The following is a 21,419-nucleotide window of genomic DNA, read 5'->3' as shown; positions in this document are numbered from 1 at the left end:
GCATCTTCATCAGAGGTAAAGATCCCGGGCTTCTGAATGTTGGGAGGGAAGTGAGCCTGCAGGATTGATTTTTATCTGGGGAGTAGAAATTTGCCTAACTTTGGGGAGGAGTAAAGGGTATATACATTTAGTAGAAAACATAACTTTGTTCTACTTTTCCTCTTAGGACGTATCACCTGCAATCCCTATGCATCACCCGATCCACCCACCCTGGACTGAGGAAGCCCTCGCAGGCCTGCACTGCAGATGACAGGGCGGTAGGAGAAAGGTTATTCCCGCCCCGGACTTGCAGCCGCTGCCCACCCGGGAGGACCATTTATAGGGCACGCCCAGGCCTGGGAACCCTCCGCCTAGGAGAGCGCGGTCTCGAGGCCTCCAAGGGCCCCCAGCGAGAGCCCCGCCTCCCGGCCGCGCCCCGCCTCCCCGCCTCTTGGCCCCGCCCCCTCCGGGCTTCCGTGTCTGTCTTCCGGGTCGCGCTGGGCCGGGCCCGCCGCGGTGGTGCCGCAGCGCGGGAGTTTGGGGGCCGCCCTCGCGCCCGCGCCTCCCCGCGCCGCCTGGTCGCTGGCGAAGCCCACGGCGCGCGCTCTCCGGGACCCTGCAGGGTACGGCGCTTTCTTTACTTCTCCCTCCTGCGGGTCTCCATTTTCCTCCTTTGGCGCTGGGGCTGGGCCTGGGCCTGGCCCGGGCGGAGCGCCGCGCTTGGGGCGCCTGGGGGCGCCTCCGAGGTCCCGCCCGTCTCCCCTCCCCTGCCGCCCACGCCGCGCTGGCGGGGCTTGTTCGCGACCCTGAGAACAGCCCGCGGCCCTCGGGCGCTGCTGGTCTCACTGGTCCGCCCCACGGCAGGAGCGTCGCCGCGGTGTGCGAGCGGGCCGGGTGGTGTACCCCGGCGTCTGCGGGCCCTGGGGACCCCCGGCCCCTGGGAGGCCCTGCAGCCCCGCGTCCGCCGCCTGCGCGTCTGTACGGGCTGCTCCTGTCTGTGCTTCCTTGGTGTTCCTCTGGCGGCCGATGGTTGTTGCCTGACCAAGCCCCGGGTCTTTACCCAGGACGGCCACGAGATACCCGGCAGCAGCCTTGTTTCTGTTCAGGGGTGTCCTAGAGTGCAGTGATGATGGACACCCACTTTGCTCCCTGTCAACACGTTAGCAGGGGGAGCGGTTTGGGATTTCCTTGATGGTTTCCCCAGGTACTCACGGCCACAGTGTCGGGATGCTTTCACCAGTTGAAATATACACAGAAAGTCAAGACCGTATCAACCTGGGGTCAGGTAGTTGCGTGGCAGGGTCTGTGTCTGACTGGAAACCTTGGAGGACTCATTGAACACCAGGTGTGGGATCTGGCTTGTTCTGGTCTGTTGTTCCAGGACGCAAGCTGCCTTCACTGCTTTCTGGAGTACACTCCTCTAGGTTTCTTAAGTTCAGATCATAGGCACATTTCCCCCCCCCCCCCCCTTAAAGCTCACTTTTATGCTTCTGTTGTCCGAATTACATGTTGTATCTGTCGGTTGAGTAGAGGGAGGTTTTCTGATACATCAGCACTTTATTAGAAACTAGAGGCCTGCTGCACAAATTCTTGCACTGGTGGGATCCCCCGCCTGGCCAGCGATCAGGGCCTATGGGGGAGGGGGCAGGGAGGTTGGCTGGCCAACACCCCCCCCCAATTGGGACCTGTTGTGGGGAGGATGGGGAGGTTGGTTGTGGGAGTGCACTGACCACCAGGGGACAGCTCCTGCATTGAGCATCTGCCCCCTGGTGGTCAGTGCGCCTCATAGAGACTGGTCGACCCGTAGTTCTGTCATAACCGTCACTTAGGCTTTTATATATATAGGCTTTTGCATACAGATTAAGTTCTTGGGGGGGAGGGGGGACAGTATTTATATTTCCAGTGGCAATGTGCATCCCCTCATAGTAGGCACTCTTAATTGTTCATTGAATTGGACTCTTCTTTCCACACCTCTTTTCTGAGTACCAAGTTTAAAAAGTTTTTTTAACTGCTATCCCAAATTTTGGCTTTTCTTGAACCCTGTATTTTCATGCTGTTCCTTTTTGTTATGGATTTGAAAATCGGTTAATTTCTTTTTACTAATGCCATGATCCAGTAAAGTGATCATAGCCCTCTGTATAATGGCAACTTAAAATGTTGCTAACTGGGTATCTTTTATTTTGAAATATGGTCAATTAACAAACACTGCCCTTTTTGTGTTACTTTCATTGCCTCATCTTCTTACATAATCTATTTTAACTTCATGGTTCTAACTGATATCTTCTTAGACTGTTATGTAAGTTGTGTATATCCACCTCTGTTTTCTTCTAGCATTTTTTAATGGTCTTATTCTTCATGTTTAAATCTTTAACCTACATCAACAATATTTAGGGTAAGAAAGAAAGTAAGTCTCTAACCCCCCCCCCCCCAAAAAAAAAATTGTTAGCCAGTGACCCCATCATTATTTGTTGAATTCTATTTTTCCCAGCTGATAACAGATACTATATTTATCCTAGATCATAATCCTTCTTTATCCTTGGAACCTCAAAATTGTTCATTTATTTCTGACTTTCTTTGCTGATGCCATGCTGCTCTTATTACTCTGACTTTATAATATGTTTTAATGTCTTGGGATTCAAACAATGTCTGGCATATTGTAGACACCACTAAATATTTTTGGAATGAGTGCATTTAGTGGGGTAAGTTGATTTACTATTTTAACCCTTTCTTTGAAGTTTCTTGCCTATTCCTGAAATAATCTTTTAGCTTGCTTTTCTTATGGTCACTTGAATCATTAACTGTTGTTAAATCCTTGTTAATTCAGAACTCTCTAGAGTTGCTCCTCAGAGTTGTACATGGAGAAGCATGTCTTTTGATTTGCACTGTGCATTATAAGTATTGTGTTTCTCTCCTCATCAGCTCTTACTCTGGACATTATGTACCTAGTTTCAGCAACTCTAAGGGATAAACTTCTATAGAGTGATCCCTGGAACAGCCCATGTCTGTTTGTATTTTACCATCCCAACTGGACATCTTAAATATTATAAATTTTCAAGGGTTGTTATAATAGACTAGAGGCCTGGTGCACAAATTTGTGCACAGGTGGGGTTCCTTGGCCTGGCCGGCGATCAGGGCCAATCGGGGCCAGCCGGCAGGGGGGAGGGGCCGTGGGAGGTTGGCCGGCCATGGGAGGTTGGCTGTGGGAGTGCACTGATCACCAGAGGGCAGTTCCTGCATTGAGCATCTTCCCCCGGGTGGTCATTGTGCATCATAGCAACTGGTTGACCAGTCGTTTGGTTGTTTGGTGGTTTAGGTTTTTATATATATAGATACTTAGAAACTTTATGAGATCATAAAATAAATGTATACTTTTTAAAAAGTCAAAAATATGTACAGAAATAGCCAAAGGAGAAAGTAAATATGTTGTGTGTCCACCAGCCAGTAACCCCATTCCTTAGAGATTATTACCATTCATTTGTTCTTCTCCCAGACATTAGAAATAAATGTATATAAGTCTACATGTTTCATAAATGGCAGCGTAACTATATATAATTATAATTCCAGTTAGTAATAATTGATGACAATCTATGTTATTGAATATAACATTCTTTTTAAACTTAGTTTTTGGTATTTCACTGTAGGAATAACCCCAAAATCTTTATATATAACCAATCCCCTATTGATATTTAGCCAATTCCAAATTTATTTCTATTACAAACAAAACTACAGAGATCATTTTTGTATGTACATATGCACATTTGTTTATTTCTTTAGTGTAAATGTTTAGATGTGGGATTGCTGGGTCAAAGGCTATTTTTAAATGTTGATAGATGGTTCCATGTTGCTCTTCAAAAAGATGTAAGAGCAAATTTACACAATTTATGAGAACAGTGCTGCTGCCATATCATTGCCAAGAATGGTCAAAGCTGAGATTTTACCCTACATGCTAGTTAACAATCTCATGGATGCTGGAAGAAGACATGAGACTCCTGGGTCAGAGGCAAAGCACGGAAATAAAAGTAGTCAGAGGATCATCATTTTCTTGTGCTGCTTCCTTGAGCCCTAATTTACACTGGGTGATGTGATGAGTGCCAGATGATTCTAGCACATGCAGTAGATGAGGAGAGGAACCCCGTGCTTAGGGAATCTGAATCTTTCATAATAGGCTGCAAGTAAACCTGCCTAACCTTTGCCCTAGGTCGAGACATTATCTTTATTATGCTAGACTAGAGTCCAGGTGCATGAAATTCATGCATGGAGGGCGGGGGTTCCTCAGCCCGGACTGCACCCTCTCCAATCTGGGACCCCTCCGGGGATGTCTGACTGCCAGCAGTTGGACATCCCTCTCGCAATCCGGGACCGCTGACTCCTAACTGCTCACCTGCCTGCCTGCCTGATCGCCCCTAACCCCTCTGCCTGCCGGCCTGATCGCCCCTATCTTGCCCCCCTGTCGGCTTGATTGCCCCTACCTTGCCCCCCTGCCGGCCTGATTGCCCCTAACTGCCTTGGCCTCAGCCCCCAGTCTGGCCTCCCTCTGCAGGAGATGACCTGGTGGATCAGGGGAAGGCACCACCCCCATTACCCCGCTGCTGCTGCCATTGCTGGCCTGAGCCTTGGCCCTCGCAGCTGCTGTGGCTTTGTCTGGAAGGACGTCCAGAAGAAGTTCATTCTAATTAGTGTATTACCCTTTTATTAGTATAAATTTGGGGACCATTACAACCATGCAGAACTTAAAGAAAACACATGGTCCTGGCCGGTTTGGCTTAATGGAGAGAGCATTGGCCTATGGACTGAAGGGTCCCAGGTTTGATTCTGGTTAGGGGCACATGCCTGGGTTGCGGGCTCGATACCCAGTAGGGGACCTGTGGGAGGCAGCTGATCAAGGGAGGCCTCCTAACTGAGGACGCCCAAGTCTTTTCTGGACCTAGGGCTGCGCTCTCCCCGCAAGCGACTCAGAAGCCACCAGTGTCTAACTGCCATGCCCCCGATCCAGGCGGGGGTTCCCTCATGGTGACTGTTTGTCCCGCTCCCTCAGCTCTCTAGCCTGCTGTTCAGTCGTCCGTCCGGTCGTTTTGTTCATTATGGCTCCTGGCTTTTTATATATTAGGATAGTGAACAAACCTGCCCTCTCTTCCACAGAGAGACCTTTCTTTATCTATGGAGGATATTTGCTGTAGAAACACCCTTAAAATGACAGTCTGGAACAATGCCTCTCAGTGCCCCTGCTTATAAAACTGGTGAAGAATTGTCTCAGAATCATTGCTGCTAAGATGATACAATCACTTTTTACATTTTTTGTAATTTTATGGATGAAAAATATTATTTTAGTACCGCTTTAACCCTTTGCACTCGCTTGCTTTTTTCTCGATTCCTTTATTCTAATGCTAACCGTGTCGAGTCACACTCGACATCCAAGTGCAAAAGGTTAATTGTGCATTTTTTTGCTTATTGACAGAGTTGAATATCTCTAAATATTTATTAGCCATTTGTATTACTTACCTGTTTATATTCTTTGCTTAGTTTTCTGTGGAAGTGTTCTTTCACTTATTGATTTGTAATAGATATTTACATGTAATAGCTATTAATGACTTGGTATATCATTTACTAGTATTTCTTAGTATATTCTTTTAATGCTGTTTCTGGGAGCTTTTGCTGCATGGAAATCTCTACTATATATATTGTGAGTTCTGCTTTTCTCTTTATGGCCTCTGAATTTCCCCACAAGGTTATTAAAATACTAGTGTCCCAGTGCACAAAATTTATGCACATTAAAAGGGAATTAATTAGAGGAAATATTTTAATATTGCTATTTGCCCTTCCTCTATAATAGAAGTGTCAGAGATGAAAGAAAATTAGTAAAATGTATATGAAAATCTTTCTCTTGTCAGAGTCTGGAGCGCACCGCGGGACTCAGAGTCAAGTCCCCACCCACCCGCGCTTGCCTCAAAATTGCGTGAGACCCAGACCCGGCCAGCCCCACCCCCATTGGGTGAGATCCAGACCCGGCTGGCCCCATCCCTGTCAAGCCCTGTCAGGCAGAGGGCGCAGCCACTGGTCCCCCAGTGCACGCCGGGCGGGGGGCATGGTCTGAAGGCTCCGGCCCGGCGCCAGGGCAGGGGATGTGCCTTGAGGTCCCCTCTCAAGCCCTGCTGGGCGGGCGGGAGCTGCAGCCTCAGGTCCGGGAACCCAGCCTCCGCTGTGGGTGCAGCCATCTTGTGACGGCTTTACGGCATGAGGGTCAATTTGTATATTACCTCTTTATTATATAGGATTCTTTGTATATATTCTTTTATTGGATATCTTGTATTATGTATTTAGATTTTTTTTTAAAAAAATGGTTGTTATGATAATATTCTAAATTTACTTTTCTAAATGTCTGTGCATTTTCCTAAGACATTTTTGATAAGCCATTCTTTCCCTGTTGTTTTGATTTGACACATCCATTATAACATACTATATCCTTATTATTTTCTCAAAACTGACGAATCAGTAAGCAAAATGTGTTTGTCTCCTACAGTGAGTATGAATTTGATTGAATCCATCTTATAGATTACTATATGTAGTTATTTGTTCTTAGTGGATTTTAATCTTACGAAATCTAAAATGTCTTTTTTTGCCCTATTTAATGATTTTTGCCTTGGAGTCTACATTGTCTGAGATTACTATTGCCATCTGTGTCAGTTTTGTGTATACTAGATAGATCTTTATTGCCCATATGTTGATTTTCAATCTTTCTATATCATTTTGCTTTACTTGCCTCTCTTATACACCAAACATCATACAGCTGGACTTTCATTATCCTTTTAATCTTCACTCCTCCCAATTTGAAAGTATGCCTTTATTTATTTATTTGCATTATAAAAAAATCTGTTTTTAAAAAGATGATTATAGATTCACACGCAGTTATAAGAAATGGTACAGAGAGATCCTGTGTAGACTTCATCCAGTTTCCTCCAATGTTAACATCTTGCATAAAACTATAGCATATTATACCTAGGAAATTGACACTGATAGAATTGACAGACCATACTCAGATTTCATCAGTTTTATATGCCCACGTGTGTTTAGTTCTCTGCAGTTTTATGTAGATCTTGTGACTATAACCAAAGCCAAAATACAGAACCATTCTATCACAAGGATCCCTTGTGCGAAAGGGTTTATCTTTTAATAGGAAATTTTAACTTATTCATATTTACTTTTTTTTCTCCCCTGCAAGTTTTCAAATCTAGAACCATGTATAATTGACTTTCTGTTACTCTCACACCTCTATTTAATAAGGTGAGACCTTCACTCCTTGGCTTCCCCCTTCTTGGCTCTATTGATTTTATTTCCTTTGTACATTACTTATCTTCTGTTTTTCTCTAACCATCCCTTTCAACTTTACCATTACTGTTTCAGTAATGATTTACATTTAACTATAAGGTCACTGGTTACTTTTTATATTCTATCTTCCCCTTTTAAAATTATTTATTATTTATTTTAATTTCTTTGTTGACTAGTATACTTTGTTTTTATCCTCACCCAACGTTATGTGTGTGTTTTTTTTAAATTGACTTTAGAGAGAGAGGAAGGGGGAGAGAAACAGACAGACAGACATTAATGTGAGAAACATGGATCATTGGCCTCCCGTACGTGCCCCAACCAGGGATTGAACCCGTAACCTTTTTGGTATATGGATGATGCTTCAACCAACTGAGCCCCACAGCCAGGGCTTGGTTAATGTTTTTAAGAAGAGTTATGGGAAGTTTACTTGCATGTCCAGAAATATTTTTATTTTGTTGTTTGTTTTTAATGGGAATAAGAGTTTTAGTCTGTTTTAATCCTTTAGACTTTCTATAGTATTACATGATCTTCTAGCATTTTCTTGAATTTTTGTCAGAGTCAGTCTCTTCTTGAATTTATTTTTGGTAGATATTTGATTTCTTGCCTCTGTGTTCTAAGTCACTTATCTTTTTTTTTTTTCATTTTAACATTTAATTTATTTGGCCATTACATCTTTAATTTCTAAGAACTTTTTAATTGTGTTTTTTAAATTAGCTTGTTCTTATTTATGGATCCTATACCCTTTTGATTCCCACTGAAGATAATAGTTATTTTAAAACGATTTTCCTATATTTTGCTTTAACTTTCATTAGAGACCATTTGCACTAATTACCCAACTTGTTCCTCCTGTCTTTAAGATGGGTAATTCTACTCATCTTCATTAGTGCAGATTTATGTTGACTGATGTGGTCCTGGTCAGGAATCTCTCTCAAGTCGTAAAAGTCACTATTCTCTTTTCCAGACAGGTAGTTCCCTAAGGCCAGATGACTAGTTGAGGCTCTGTGATCAGGCAGGAGATGGAAACTGGTTGGTATCTTTCAGGATGTACTGGTCAAGAACAGACTAATAACCTAGGACACCCACAACAAGCCAGGACCAGGATATCACATCTCCAGCTTGACTTGTTTTGGTCCAAAACAAAGATGGAAGACAAAAGCATACAGAATAGTTCCATTCCCTAAGAATTCCTTTAGGTGGCTCCTTTTCAGTTATTGTAGTCAGCCCAGTCTTTTCTCATGACTTCCTGCCAACCACTGATCTGATTGTCTTCTCTGTAGCTTTGGCTTTTCCAAAGTATCATGTAAATGAAATTGAACAATCTGTAGTCTTTGGGTCTGGCTTTTTTCATTTACAAAATACATCTTAAGATTTATCTATGCTGTTGCCTGAATCAGTGTTCATTCCTTGTTATTAGAGTAGTAGTACTTCATTGTATGGTTGTACCACTGTTTATCCATTCGTCTGTGGAAGTACATTTTGGATGTTGCCAGGTTGAAGTGATTATGAGTAAATCTACTATAAAATTTATGTACAAATTTCTGTTTAAATGTAGGTTTTCGATACACTCGGGTCAATACCTAGGAGTGGAATCACTGGATGATTTGGTGAGTGTATGGCTTGGTAATAGACTGCCAAACTTTTCCAAAGTGACTTTATAATTTTGCATTCCCACTAGAAGTGTTTGCAGCATCTAATTTGATATCACCTTAAAATTTTATTAATCTATAATTAACTTCCCAGATGTAAGATATTAAATACTATCTGTCCCAGAGTTTGCCCTTTGAAACTATGCTTGATACTACCTACTCAAGTGAAATGTTTGCTGGGACATACAAAAATAAGCCAAAAAAAAAAAGGTAAGTTGGACTTAATAAAAATTGAAAACTTTTCTCTTTAAAAATATTATCAAATAGATGAAAAGGCAAGTACAGACTGGAAGAAAATATTTGTGAAACATTTATCTTTTAAATATTGTATTTAAAATTTATAAAGCACTCTTACAAATCAATAATAAGAAAAAAACTGATTTAAACAATGAGCAAAATAGATGTTTCACTAAAGAAGATATAAATGGTAATTAAGGAGATAAAAGATGCTCCATATCACTATTTAGTCAATTGATAACTGCAAATGAAAACCACAAGATATCTAGGCCCACCCACTGGAATGGCTAAAGTCTGACAATATTAACTATTGGTAAGGTTATGGAGCAGCTAGAACTTTCATATATTGCTGGTAGGAATGTGAAATGCTATAGCCCAGGGGTCCTCAAACTTTTTAAACAGGGGGCCAGTTCACTGTCCCTCAGACCGTTGGAGGGCCAGACTACAGTTTAAAAAAAACTATGAACAAATTCCTATGCACACTGCACGTATCTTATTTTGAAGTAAAAAAACAAAACGGCAAAAACACCCGCATGTGGCCCGCGGGCCGTAGTTTGAGGGCGCCTGCTATAGCCATTTTGGAAGCATTTTGGCACTAGTAACAACTGAAATGTCTGTGAACAGGTGGATGCATATGCCCCCATATAATGCATATGACTCAGCAATAAAAAGGAACAAATGGCTGATACACATAACAGAGATAAATCTCAAAAATACACTGAGCAAAATAAACTAGACACACACAAAAATACAAATTTCACTAATATCTAACTCTAGAATAAAAGACAGTCTTATTTATAGTAACAGGAAGATCAGTATTTACTAGGTGCAAAGAGTAGATGGGTGTCTGGGAGGTGACACCGGGGAAACTTTTGGAACTTTTGGGCTAATAGAAATATTCTGTGTCTTGGTTCTGGTGGTGGTTACATTGGTATATGATATGCCTTTGTCAAAACTCATTGAACTGTGCACTTAAAATGGAGTACATTTTTTGGAATGTAAATATACCGCAAAGTTAGTTTAACAGTTTACACAATTTTAGTTCATTGCTCTTTTAGTTTGAATGGCTAGCTGTGACATACCTATGATCTTGTGCTTGGACTTTTGTTAGGAAAGCTAACTAAATTCAGTATATTTTTATTATGTAAAATGTGCTTTATTTTAATGTACAAAAATGTATAGCTAGTATTTGGCTAAAGTCAATTTATATTTACTTGATAATATTAATAGAGACTTTTTTTCTTTTTGATGAATCCACTAAAATTATCCTCAACCAGATATCCCTCATTTTTAATATTCCAGGTTTTAGTTAAATATAAACTGTATGTCTGCCAAAGATTTGGGTTATTCTAATTGCGTAGTTCTTCCCATTCAGATGGTTTATTTGTACCCATCATTAAACAGTGAAGAAAAAGGTAAATACGGTATAGATCATGTAGCATAGTGACATTTGTACCTAAAGTTTTTTATATTATCAAAACTGTAATTAGAAACATGTTCTTCCCTGTTACTTTGTGATGTAGTACATTAGGCAGGAAGAAGATTTCCAAATTCCATTGTATGAGAACATCACAATTCACTTATTCTATAGCTCTGCTTTGTTTTTTTAAAAAAATTGACTTAATTCTTTTTTCTTGCTACTAAAGATTATTATATTAACATCCTTGCCAGCTTGGAAAAGCCCCCTGCAATATTTCATAAATTTAGATATGCTTGTTAAAGAAAGTCTAGAAAAGAGAGAAAACATTTTGCAAAACTGACCATTATTAATTTCTAGTTTAAATTAATTCTAAATCTTATCTCTTATTTCTGACAAGTCCATTGCTAGTTTGACTTACCACTTCTTCTTAAGTCCTCGCCATTTGTTCATTAACTCATCAGAAGTTTTGAAGTGCCCACTGTGTCCCAATACTCTTTGTATATTCCTGAAAGAGAGAAGTGCTGTTTGCCTCTTTGGTTTTCAAGCTTTTTAGAGAGAGGTACTGTTTGCCTCTGTATTTCAAGCTTTTCCTCGGCCCTTGTGTTGTTATTTTTTCCGCATGTGCCCTGCCTTCTGCTTTACTCGCCTGGATTTCCAGGAGCTTTAAAGCTGCATCGGAGGCTGTATTCTCCTTTTTTATCCACCTGGTTCAGTTAAGAACTCTACCTATTTATCCTATATTGGGGACTTGTGATTAAAAACTATAACCCCAGTAAAAATGTTTTGACTAAAGGAGAATTTGCTTAGAGGAAGAGAAGCGCATAAAGTCGTAATATTCCATCCCAGAACTCTTCTTACTGACCTTGTTACATTTCTCTTAATATAGCACATTGGAATGTAAATAATTATAATGAAGGAAAAGGATGCTTTTGCTAATAACAATATCAACCTGTTTTTTCACCCTTGCTTGAACTGCCTTTCTTGAACTGTTTTTCTCTCTCGTTCTTAGGTTATCTCCTTTTTTGAGAATTTTTTTTCAGCTATAATTTTTCTAGTTCTCCATAATCACCCTGTGGTCTTAACACAGATTTGGAGTGTTAAAAAACAACACATTGTACTTGAGAAAATAACTTTCTTTTACCTCTCCAATCATCTCTTTCATGAATCTTTCTTAATTTCAATCAGAGCTTCTTTGTGACCAAGGTCAAGTCTTTTACATATTCAGGGGCTGCTTTTATACTAAGAGAAGTTACTACTTTTTTTTTTTTTTACCTTCTCTTTGAACAATATGTGTATACTATTCCTTATTGGATGGCTTCAATGAAAGTCATACATTTGATTCTCACCTATTGTGCTTTGTTTTTTTTATTGTCAAATGTTTCCCCTTTTTTTCTATATCAAGAACTTTTTTTGCTTCATTTTTTGGTCTACATGTGCCTTATCTTGAAGAGTCACTGACTTTATTTCTGCGTTTATTTTAACTGTCTTCTGCCATCTACTCTGCCAGTCTTAAAAAAAACACAACAACAACAAAAAAAACACACACACACACACACACACACACACAAAGAACAAATGTTTATTGACATGTACTAGGTCCTAAGGGTATAGTTATAATTAAGACACCCAAAGATAAATCCCATTCTCTTAACAAATCCCATTCTCTGAACTTGAGGAATTTATTGTCTGCTAGGATAGAAAATTATCTCAGCATATAGGGAATGATAGATTATGTGCAAGAGCAAAGAAAAAGTAGGTGATAGATAAGGTCTAAACCTGACTAAAGGATGGATAAGAGGGTGCCAAGCTGAGGAAGAGCAAGGGTGTTCCAGGGAAACCCAGCCTTAGTGGCAAAGCCTAAGTGCAATCTGGTGGTTGAAGCAAATGTGGGAGAAGACTGGTGCCAGGCAGGTGGAATGTTGTAGTGTATTATTTTATCAGAAAGAGAGCCTTCCTTTAATGGTACCTTAATACACTTGAGAATGAGGAAGAAGAAGACCCGAGAGGAGATTGAGAAGCAGTTATTTGAGCGATGGAAGGAGATACAAGAGCATGTGGTGCCATAGAAACCCAGAGAGGGGGCAGGCCTGCAAAGAGGGCTGGTTATGAGTGTCAGCTCTGCACCAAATTCAACCATAATCCACTCTTCTTGATCATTTCTTCCATTTGCCCATGTCTTGATTTCTATACTCAACCAGAAAAGTCCTTTCCTCAAAATAGTGTCTCTTGATCAGTTTCAGCAGTATACAGAAATAACAATTAAGATTCGGCCTGTTTTCTTGATTTTGTACCATATTATACACTCTTACCTTTTGGTACTATGCTACAAAGCTGCCTAAATGCTCTTTTTCTCTCTCACTTCATTGACATGTCTCTGTGGGATATTTTGCAAGTAAGTATTGTGTTACGACTGCCTTTCAGTAAATGACACTGCCTTATTGCCTGTCCTTTTTATCTTTTTTTCTGTGTCTTCACTTTAAGTCGAGAATCCTCTTGAGTTTTCAACTTGTTTTCCAGGTTCCTTTATCACACTATGAACCTAGCCTTTGTGTGGTCCTGGCTCAAGTTCATTCCCATTGCCTCCTTTTGCTTATTTCATGAAAAGTCCTTTTTCTTCCTCCCTTTTCCTCTACTGAAGCACAAGCCGTCTTCTCTGCAGTTCCTGCCATCCTGTTTCTCTCCGCCTCATCGACTCCCCATCTCACTTCAAATCTCCGTGGTAAACATATGTTCTCCCTTGTCTGTACTGCTTAATTTCTCTTTCCCACTGTTACTGCTCTTTCTGTAATGGTATTATTTAACTTTGGTAAGCAGTTTATAATATGAAAGACGTAGTTGAAAATAAAGCATTATAATAAAATCATGTCCTATAAAGCAAGTTGTTTCCCAAGGAGTATGAGGGTCTCAGGATACAAGTTAAATGGCTTTTGTTTTGTATTCCTTGATTATGTGAGTATAAAAGTTCATTGTGTTGCCGAGAAATTCTCACTTCATAATCATTGCAGATAAATGATTGGATTAAACAAGTAATAAAGGTCACTCTATTTTTAATTCAGACTTTTTGTTAAATGGAAAATGATATTTTTATATGTTGCAAGAGTCTTTAGAGAAGCATTTTGAATGAACTAAAAAGAAAATGTCTCCCAAAGATATATATTTTATAAGCGTCCTTTTGGAAAAATTTAATGTACCAGACTAATATTTACATATTTGCACCAGGTGGAAAAAATAATTTTGTTTTTAAATCCCATTCTCTTAACAAAATAGAGTTATTATATCTTGTGCATTGGTTTATTGCCCATTAGGATATACATTGGTTATCACAAATCACCTCCACTCCTTGGCAAAGGTCCAAACAGTACATGGACAGTTTGGACTTCTGCATTGGTCGCTGCTGTCCACATGTGTCCCGAGACTATGACTCTGTTCCCCCTTTTCAGCTTCATTTCCCAGGGAAAAGTAGAATGAGTTATCCTCTCTCTTCCATATGTTCTTCTCCACCACCAGAACACTTTTATGTGTGATCTTAGTTATAGAAAGGAGTTTAGAATCAGTGAAAGATGTTAGTAACAATGGGTTTGCACATTTTTTTCTATACCTAGTTTATTTTCAAAAACAGATTTTTAATTTTATTTTTTTGAATAGTGTTGCTGTTTGCTTTTTTATTTTTTATTTTTGGTATTTTTAGCTTTATCTCACAAAAAACTCTAAAGATTATTTATTGTTGGAAAAAATAAAGCATCCATTTACATTTCCCTTGTACACTAAAGATATTTGAACATGTAATACATATATTTATAGTTTGTAACTCACTTTTATATATGTTGCCTCAATGTGAAATTTTATTTAACAGCCTAAAAATGACATTGCACATATGACACTTGCTGCTTTTGCTAGTATCCCATCTCTATAGTGGTAAAAGCTAGCTGGGAAACAGTTGTAAAGTTTGTGGTTTGTATGTCAAATAGAATTTGATGACTTTAACAATTTGTTTCAATCTTTTCATCAAGAATATGAACATTCACATGAATGATATCTAATTTGCAGATGTTTCTTTGGTTTTATAGAACTTTTGCTTTCTGATAAATGCTGTTTTATAAAGAGAGTGAAAAGAGCTTGGGTGAGCAATTTATAGGCTGTGGAGTGAGCACTGATGTCCAAAGATTATACAGTCAAATGCATCCCCCTTCACCTTGGCAAATGGTATTTCCTTCTCTGGAAGATTTCTAGGAATAAAGCATCTAGTCTCCCAAATTAGCTGACCAGTCAATTGAGTTGGATACTTATACATTGTTGTTTATTTCCTAAATTTCATTTTTGTAATTTAAATTTATTTCATTACTTTTTTTCCTTTAAGAAAGAGAGTGACTAAGTAACTTCTTTGGAAAATTATTCCTCTTAATTTATCTGGGGACTTACTTTAAAATAAAATATACATGGTAAAAGAAAGAGCTGTGTCATTTCACATTTTGGTGTAAAAGATTTGATATTTGTGCAGTTGTAAAAAATATTTTTACTTGACAGATTTATACTTGTGGTAGGTGAGATGTTTGCATAAGCAAGTGATCTACTATGTAATTATTCCCCCCCCCACACACACACACACATTTATAACATGACCTGTTCTTCAGCACTGTAAATCTTTAGAAAGGGTTTAACCTCTGTCCTGTGTTGTGGAAGCATCCCTGCAAAGATGGTTCCCATCTGCCCCTAACAGGCCCTGAAGTATTACCAGGTCAGGACAACTTCTTTTTAAAGTTTTTGACTTGGGGATGGAGTAGGGACTCTATACCATGAAGGAAGTATGAACTTAGTTTCACACTGTGTGCATAGTACATGCCTAATAAGGGTCTGATTTTACTCTGGTGACTTTCCCCCATTGCCTAGGTTGATATCACATCTTGGGATTCCTGGCCAGTGAGCTAAGTTTTCATATTCCTGGTTTCATGGATAGGGTGATCTTTGCTGAGTTTTGGCTTTCCAAATGGCACCTGTGGCACCTTATAAACACTAAGGCCTATAACTGGTTCCATGAGTCATATTAGCTTCAGCTCCTGCTCTCTGTCTTTGATTTCCTCTGTTTCTCACAACTGTGGATTTTCCTCACTTTTTTCAAGCTCAGCTATTTATTTACTGTTTTACTTGTTACCTTTTGTCAAGCATTTCACTGGGTTTGGGTCTGGCTGGGATTGAGAAATAGAAGGATGCTGTTAGGTAATTTTAAATTATTTTAGACATAAATTCTTTGTGTGCTTATTACCTTTTCTGTCAACAAGTCAGATACTTTGTTTTTACTATGTGCTGAGTACTTGAGAACTGAAGATCTTTGGCTAGATTCCCTCCTTCAAGAAATTTAGTTCTATGTAGACCCTTGTGGAACTAGGTTATACATCTGATACAAAGATGGTACCAGCAGATAGCAGAAAATAAGCCTACTTATCCTACCTAATAAAAGAGTAATATGCAAATTGACTGCACCTTCACCACACCCACCAGCCAATCAGGGTAAGTATGCAAATTAACCCAACCAAGTTGGCGGTTAATTTGCATACATACCTGGGTCCAGGGAACCTCCTTGGCACCCAGGTCACTCCCAGCCGGCCATCAGGCAGAGGCTTTAGGCTTGGGAAGGGGCCGAGCCTGTGATCGGAGGTTCCGGGGGGGGGGAGGGTAGACAACCCCTTCCCAAGCCTAAACCTGGGGAGGAGGCTTTAGGCTTGGAAAGGGGCCAAGCCTGCGATCAGAGGTGCGGGTGGGAAACCCCTTCCTAAGCCTAAACCTGGGGCGGAGGCTTTAGGCTTGGGAAGGGGCCAAGCCTGTGATCGGCGGTGCGGGGGGAAGGGGGGCGGGACCCCTTCCCAAGCATAAACCCTGGGGCGGAGGCTTTAGGCTTGGGGAAGTGCTGGGGGGAACCCCTTCCCAGGCCTAAACCTGGGATGGAGGCTTTAGGCTTAGGAAGGGGCCAAGCCTATTATCGGAGTTGCGGGGGGTGGGGAGGGACCCCTTCCCAAGCATAAACCCTGGGGCGGAGGCTTTAGGCTTGGGGAAGTGCTGAGGGGAGCCCCTTCCCAAGCCTAAACCTGGGGCGGAGGCTTTAGGCTTGGGTAGGGGCTGAGCCTGTGATTGGAGGTTCTGGGGGGAGGTGCTGGGGGGAACCCCTTCCCAAGCCTAAAGCCTGGGGTGGAGGCTTTAGGCTTAAGAAGGGGCAGAGCCTGAGATCGGAGGTGGGGGGGGGACCCCTTCCCAAGCCTAAACTTGGGGAGGAGGCTTTTGGCTTGGGAAGGGGCTGAGCTTGGGATCAGAGGGAAGGGAAAAAAATCAATGGAAACATATCCTCAGGTGAGGATAAAAAGAAAAATGAAGAAATGTCATATTCTATGAAAGACACATCTTGAAAATGCTTAAAGAAAGTTGTCATTTTTTCATGGTGAAGGGACGGGTCTGTGTTGATGAAAATACTTGGGCGGATGCGGTGACTGGCAGTGGCTGCAGCAGAGGGGTGATGGGCGGGCGCCTTCCCCTGATTAGCCCAGTCGCCTCAAGCAAAGGGAAGCCAGACTGTGGCTTGGGTCCGCTCCCAATGGGGAGTGGGCTTAAGCCATCCATAGGACATCCCCTGATGGCTCCCAGTATGTGACAGAGGGCAGGCTGGGCTTAGGGACCCCTCCCCAGTGCACGAATTTCATGCACCGGGCCCCTAGTGTGTTTTATAAATTATAATGTTTTATAATCTTAGAGCTAAAGTTTTAAAAGGCTAGCACATTGCTCTACTAAAGAGACATTAGTACATTCCTCTTCTTTTACTTAGGAGAAGTTAAGCTCCAGACTTTACAGGTACAAAAATAAGCATGTTTGATTTCCTTGTTTGTGTAGATAAGAGGTTAACTACTCAATGTGGGCAGGGTCAGGCCTGGGCTGTGAGCTGGTAGAGCTGGCCAGGAATAATGGCAGATATGCAGAGAGCTCAGACCTCTTCTAACTGGGGTCCTCTTGATTGTTAAAAATTGCAAACTAGTCAAATTTTAAAAAACACTATCTGGTCCCAATAAAATGTCTGTTGGCATAGTTTGACTCATAAGCTCTGGGTTTACAATCTCTATTTAGAAAGGATTCATTATTATATTTTTATACATTCTTTCATAAAATTAACAAGATATATTAGTTATTCATAATAGTCCACAAATTCAGAAAAGTGTGACCTATTCAGTTTGAAAGTTCTGTCTAACAAGTAGCTGTTTATCAATGATAAATCTTTTGGGATAGTTGACTTCCTAAGTTGAAAATTGAAATATATTTTTAAATTCTTATCTTACAGGTAAAAGAATGTCACATGTCAACATTTGTACCTGAAGTCAACATGCCATTTTCAGGCTGCATGGATGAGTGCCAACTTTTGCATATCCTGTGACCTTTCTATCTGGGGGTGAGTGATTTCTAAGAGTGGCTGGCAACAAACCAGATGCCAGCCAGCCGTAGACCGCCCTAACAAATAATGCTAAGAGCTATAAATTAAACACTGTCTGGTGATCTGTGATGTGTAAGGCAGTTAATTTAGTTGGTCTGGATTAACTGTCAGCTCCAGAAAACTATATTCCCATAATGTGAGATCTGTACTCCGCATGTTTTGGCATGAATAATAATTAACAATAGGGAATCACTTGTTAAAAAGTGAAATTAAAAATGTCTAAGATTTTTTGGATTTACAGCAATATTTTAGTGGTTTACCATATACTTTAAATAATTTTAATTTTTAAAGTTTAAACTAGTATTTCTTGAAGGATAGTTATAATTTTGTATAAAATGGGAGTTTTGAGGTGATACATCTTCCATTGTTTTATAATATTAGTTTTGCTTCTCATATAGCATAAAATTGTATCCATTTCAATATTTAGATTTCTTAAAAATACATTAGGTAGATTATACTAGAGATTCACATTTACAGTGAATTTTTTTTCAGTTTCATTCTTGGAAATTACATTGGGTAAAAAGCCTGCTTATTACCTCATTTTTTATGCATTTTTCTGCTTATTTAAATTATTTTACTTTATCAAGCCATTCAATTTTTTTAGAACATCCTTCAGAGAGTTTATGCATCTTATGGAAGATACCTGACCTTTTGAAGCTTCATAATTCACATCTGCATGCCACCAGTCTTCCCCATGTTAACAGTTCTGACCATGTTTTATTATCTATGCCTGCGGCGCCGAGCCAGGACAGCTGCGAGGGGAGAAATGATGAACAGCCATAGAGCCATAGAATCAAACAGCCGGACTTCCCCTCTGAATGCAGAGGTGGTCCAGTATGCCAAAGAAGTGGTGGATTTCAGTTCCCATTATGGAAGTGAGAATAGTATGTCCTATACCATGCGGAATTTGGCAGGTGTCCCAAATGTATTCCCAAGTTCTGGTGACTTCACTCAGACAGCTGTGTTTCGAACTTATGGAACATGGTGGGATCAGTGTCCCAGTGCTTCCTTGCCATTCAAGAAGACGCCGCCTAATTTTCAGAGCCAAGACTATGTGGAACTTACTTTTGAACAACAGGTGTATCCTACAGCTGTTCATGTTCTGGAAACCTATCATCCTGGAGCGGTCATTAGAATCCTAGCTTGCTCTGCGAATCCCTATTCCCCAAGTCCACCGGCTGAAGTAAGGTAGGACTCATTTTGTAATGATCATGTCATATGGCTGAAAGGTGTTGGTTGTTTTAATGTTGCAGGGTTTGTTTTATTGGAAGCATTCTCTTATGTAATTTAAACAGATTTGATTTTAAAAATGTTCCTTAGTTTTCTGAGGGGAAAAGAAAGATCACATATATGAAGATTTAATACATTCTTCATACCCTTAACACCTCACATCATAATATTCAGAGATTGTGAAATTTGTGTGTCACAGAATTTACTATTTACATAATTAATTTGCATAGCAGTGCCTCTTTATTTCTCTTTCTCTTGTTTTTGTAGTTCAACCTGCTGGTTTTTTAATATATAATTATTTGACTAGTATATTCACATGTTTCATTAATCTAAAAAGTGCATAATTTTAAAAAGTACCCTGTTCTCCATGAGCCTGGGACTCATCTCTCCCTCCCTGAAAAAATACAAGAAATTCCACTTTTATCCACTTCCTTTGCCTTTTTCCAGAGTTTATTTATATAAATACAAGCAAATACAAATATAGTCGTATTCTCTTTATACACAAAAACAAGCACACTGTTCATATTGTTTTGTACCTTGTTTCATTTAGTAGTACATATTGGGTCTTTTCATAGAAGTGCAAAGAGTGCTTACTCATTCTTTTCTACAGTTGCAAGTAATGCACAAGGTATGTGTACCCCACCTTGTTAACTACTCTCCTATTGATGAGTGCTCAGTTGTTTCCATACTTTTGCTGTTATAAACTTCAAGACAGTATATAACCTTGTCATGAGTCACTTCACATGTGTGCACATGTGTGATAAATTCCCAGGGTTGCTGGGCCAAGTTTCTCTGCATTTGTAATTTTAATATATAGGGTCAACTCTACCTCCAAAGAGGCTCTACCTATTTATATGTCCAGTAGCAATTTATGTGCATACATGTTTTGCCAAAGCCCCACCTACAGAGTGTGTTAATACATTTTAATATTTTTGTCAATTTGGTAAGTAAAAAAGTCTCATGTTAATTTTAAGTTAAAATTATTATCTGAGATTGAATATCTTCTTATGTTTAAGAATCGTTGATATTTCCTTTTCCTTGAGCTATCCGATTATATTATTTGCCCATTTTTCTATTACTTGTTGATATTATCACTTTTTAGATCTTTATATCACTTTATTAATTTATTCATTAAATATTTGTGTGTCTACCATGTATTAAGCATTATGCTAGTTATTAAGGGTACAACAAAGAACCAAATAGGCAAAATCCCTGCCCTTGAGTTTATTCTAGCCCCAGAGCAGTTTGTTGGCACCTGTTAAATTGTAGGACCCCAGGTGCCAGTGGAGAAGCAGTAGGGGCAGGGATCAACTGCCACCTGACATACTGCTTCTTTGACTTCCCTGTCCCCTCAACTCCGAGGAACAACTCCCAGCCACCCAGGAAACAAATGCAGAGCACAGCTCAACTCAACTGGAGACTGCTGGTATGATCTTTATTGTTCTTTTCAGAACTGCCTTGATAATTCATTGTGAACGATATTATTAATGAATCAAATTATTTAAAAAAAATCTTTGTTATTGAAAGTATTACACATGTCCCCTTTTTTTCCCCATTGACCCCTTCTAGTTTACCCTCACCCCCCACCCTAGACCTTCACCACACTGTTGTCTGTGTCCATGGGTTAAACATATAAGCATACAAGTCCTTTGGTTGATCTCTTCCCACATACCCACCCACCCCTGCTTTTCCTCTGAGATTCGACAGTCTGAGTCAAATTATTTTAAACACAAAAAAACAGCATCTTTTAATATACAGGTGTGTGTTTTTTTCTAAGAGGAAATAAAATTACTTTGGGCAGAATCCTTTCTTATATAAGAATTGTTTTTTTGGACTCTGTCATTCTTTGCCTTGTTCCTACAAAGTTATCCACCTTTTTCTTAAAATGCTAACCAAATTTAGAGATAAAAATCTATGAAACATGTAATGTCTTTCCTCTAATCTATATGCTCTTGGTTCTTAGGTGAGAGCTCTAATGTGTGATAGTGACTAAAGTGACAGCTTTATTTACAGTGATATCTAATGTACTTAACTCATTTTTAGCTTTATTCTACAGAAAATACCATTACATTTTAGGAGAGAAAGAATCTAACCAACATTTATTATTGCAGAATAGAAA

The 21,419-nt window shown here is 40.0% G+C and overlaps 1 protein-coding gene across 6 annotated transcripts in view; it reads left to right on the top strand.

The window, feature by feature from the left end:
- Window positions 1–469: 469 nt before the first annotated feature.
- The window catches only part of FBXL4 (F-box and leucine rich repeat protein 4), a 63,569-nt gene continuing 42,619 nt past the window's right edge, over window positions 470–21,419 (top strand). For 4 of the 6 annotated variants that reach the window (XM_008152136.3, XM_054721929.1, XM_028137644.2 and 1 more), the window contains exons 1-3: window positions 470–602; window positions 17,921–18,028; window positions 18,675–19,258. In XM_008152136.3, the coding sequence (XP_008150358.2) occupies window positions 18,747–19,258 (512 nt within the window). In that variant the 5' untranslated portion in view covers window positions 470–602; window positions 17,921–18,028; window positions 18,675–18,746. Of the gene's footprint in view, window positions 603–17,920; window positions 18,029–18,674; window positions 19,259–20,569; window positions 20,727–21,419 lie in introns of all 6 variants that reach the window. The other 2 variants (XM_054721930.1, XM_054721931.1) reach the window with 2 other exon arrangements.

Source organism: Eptesicus fuscus, chromosome 10 (genome assembly GCF_027574615.1).
Source record: "Eptesicus fuscus isolate TK198812 chromosome 10, DD_ASM_mEF_20220401, whole genome shotgun sequence".
Taxonomy (NCBI): domain Eukaryota; kingdom Metazoa; phylum Chordata; class Mammalia; order Chiroptera; family Vespertilionidae; genus Eptesicus; species Eptesicus fuscus.
This window is presented reverse-complemented; position numbering and strand designations above follow the sequence as displayed.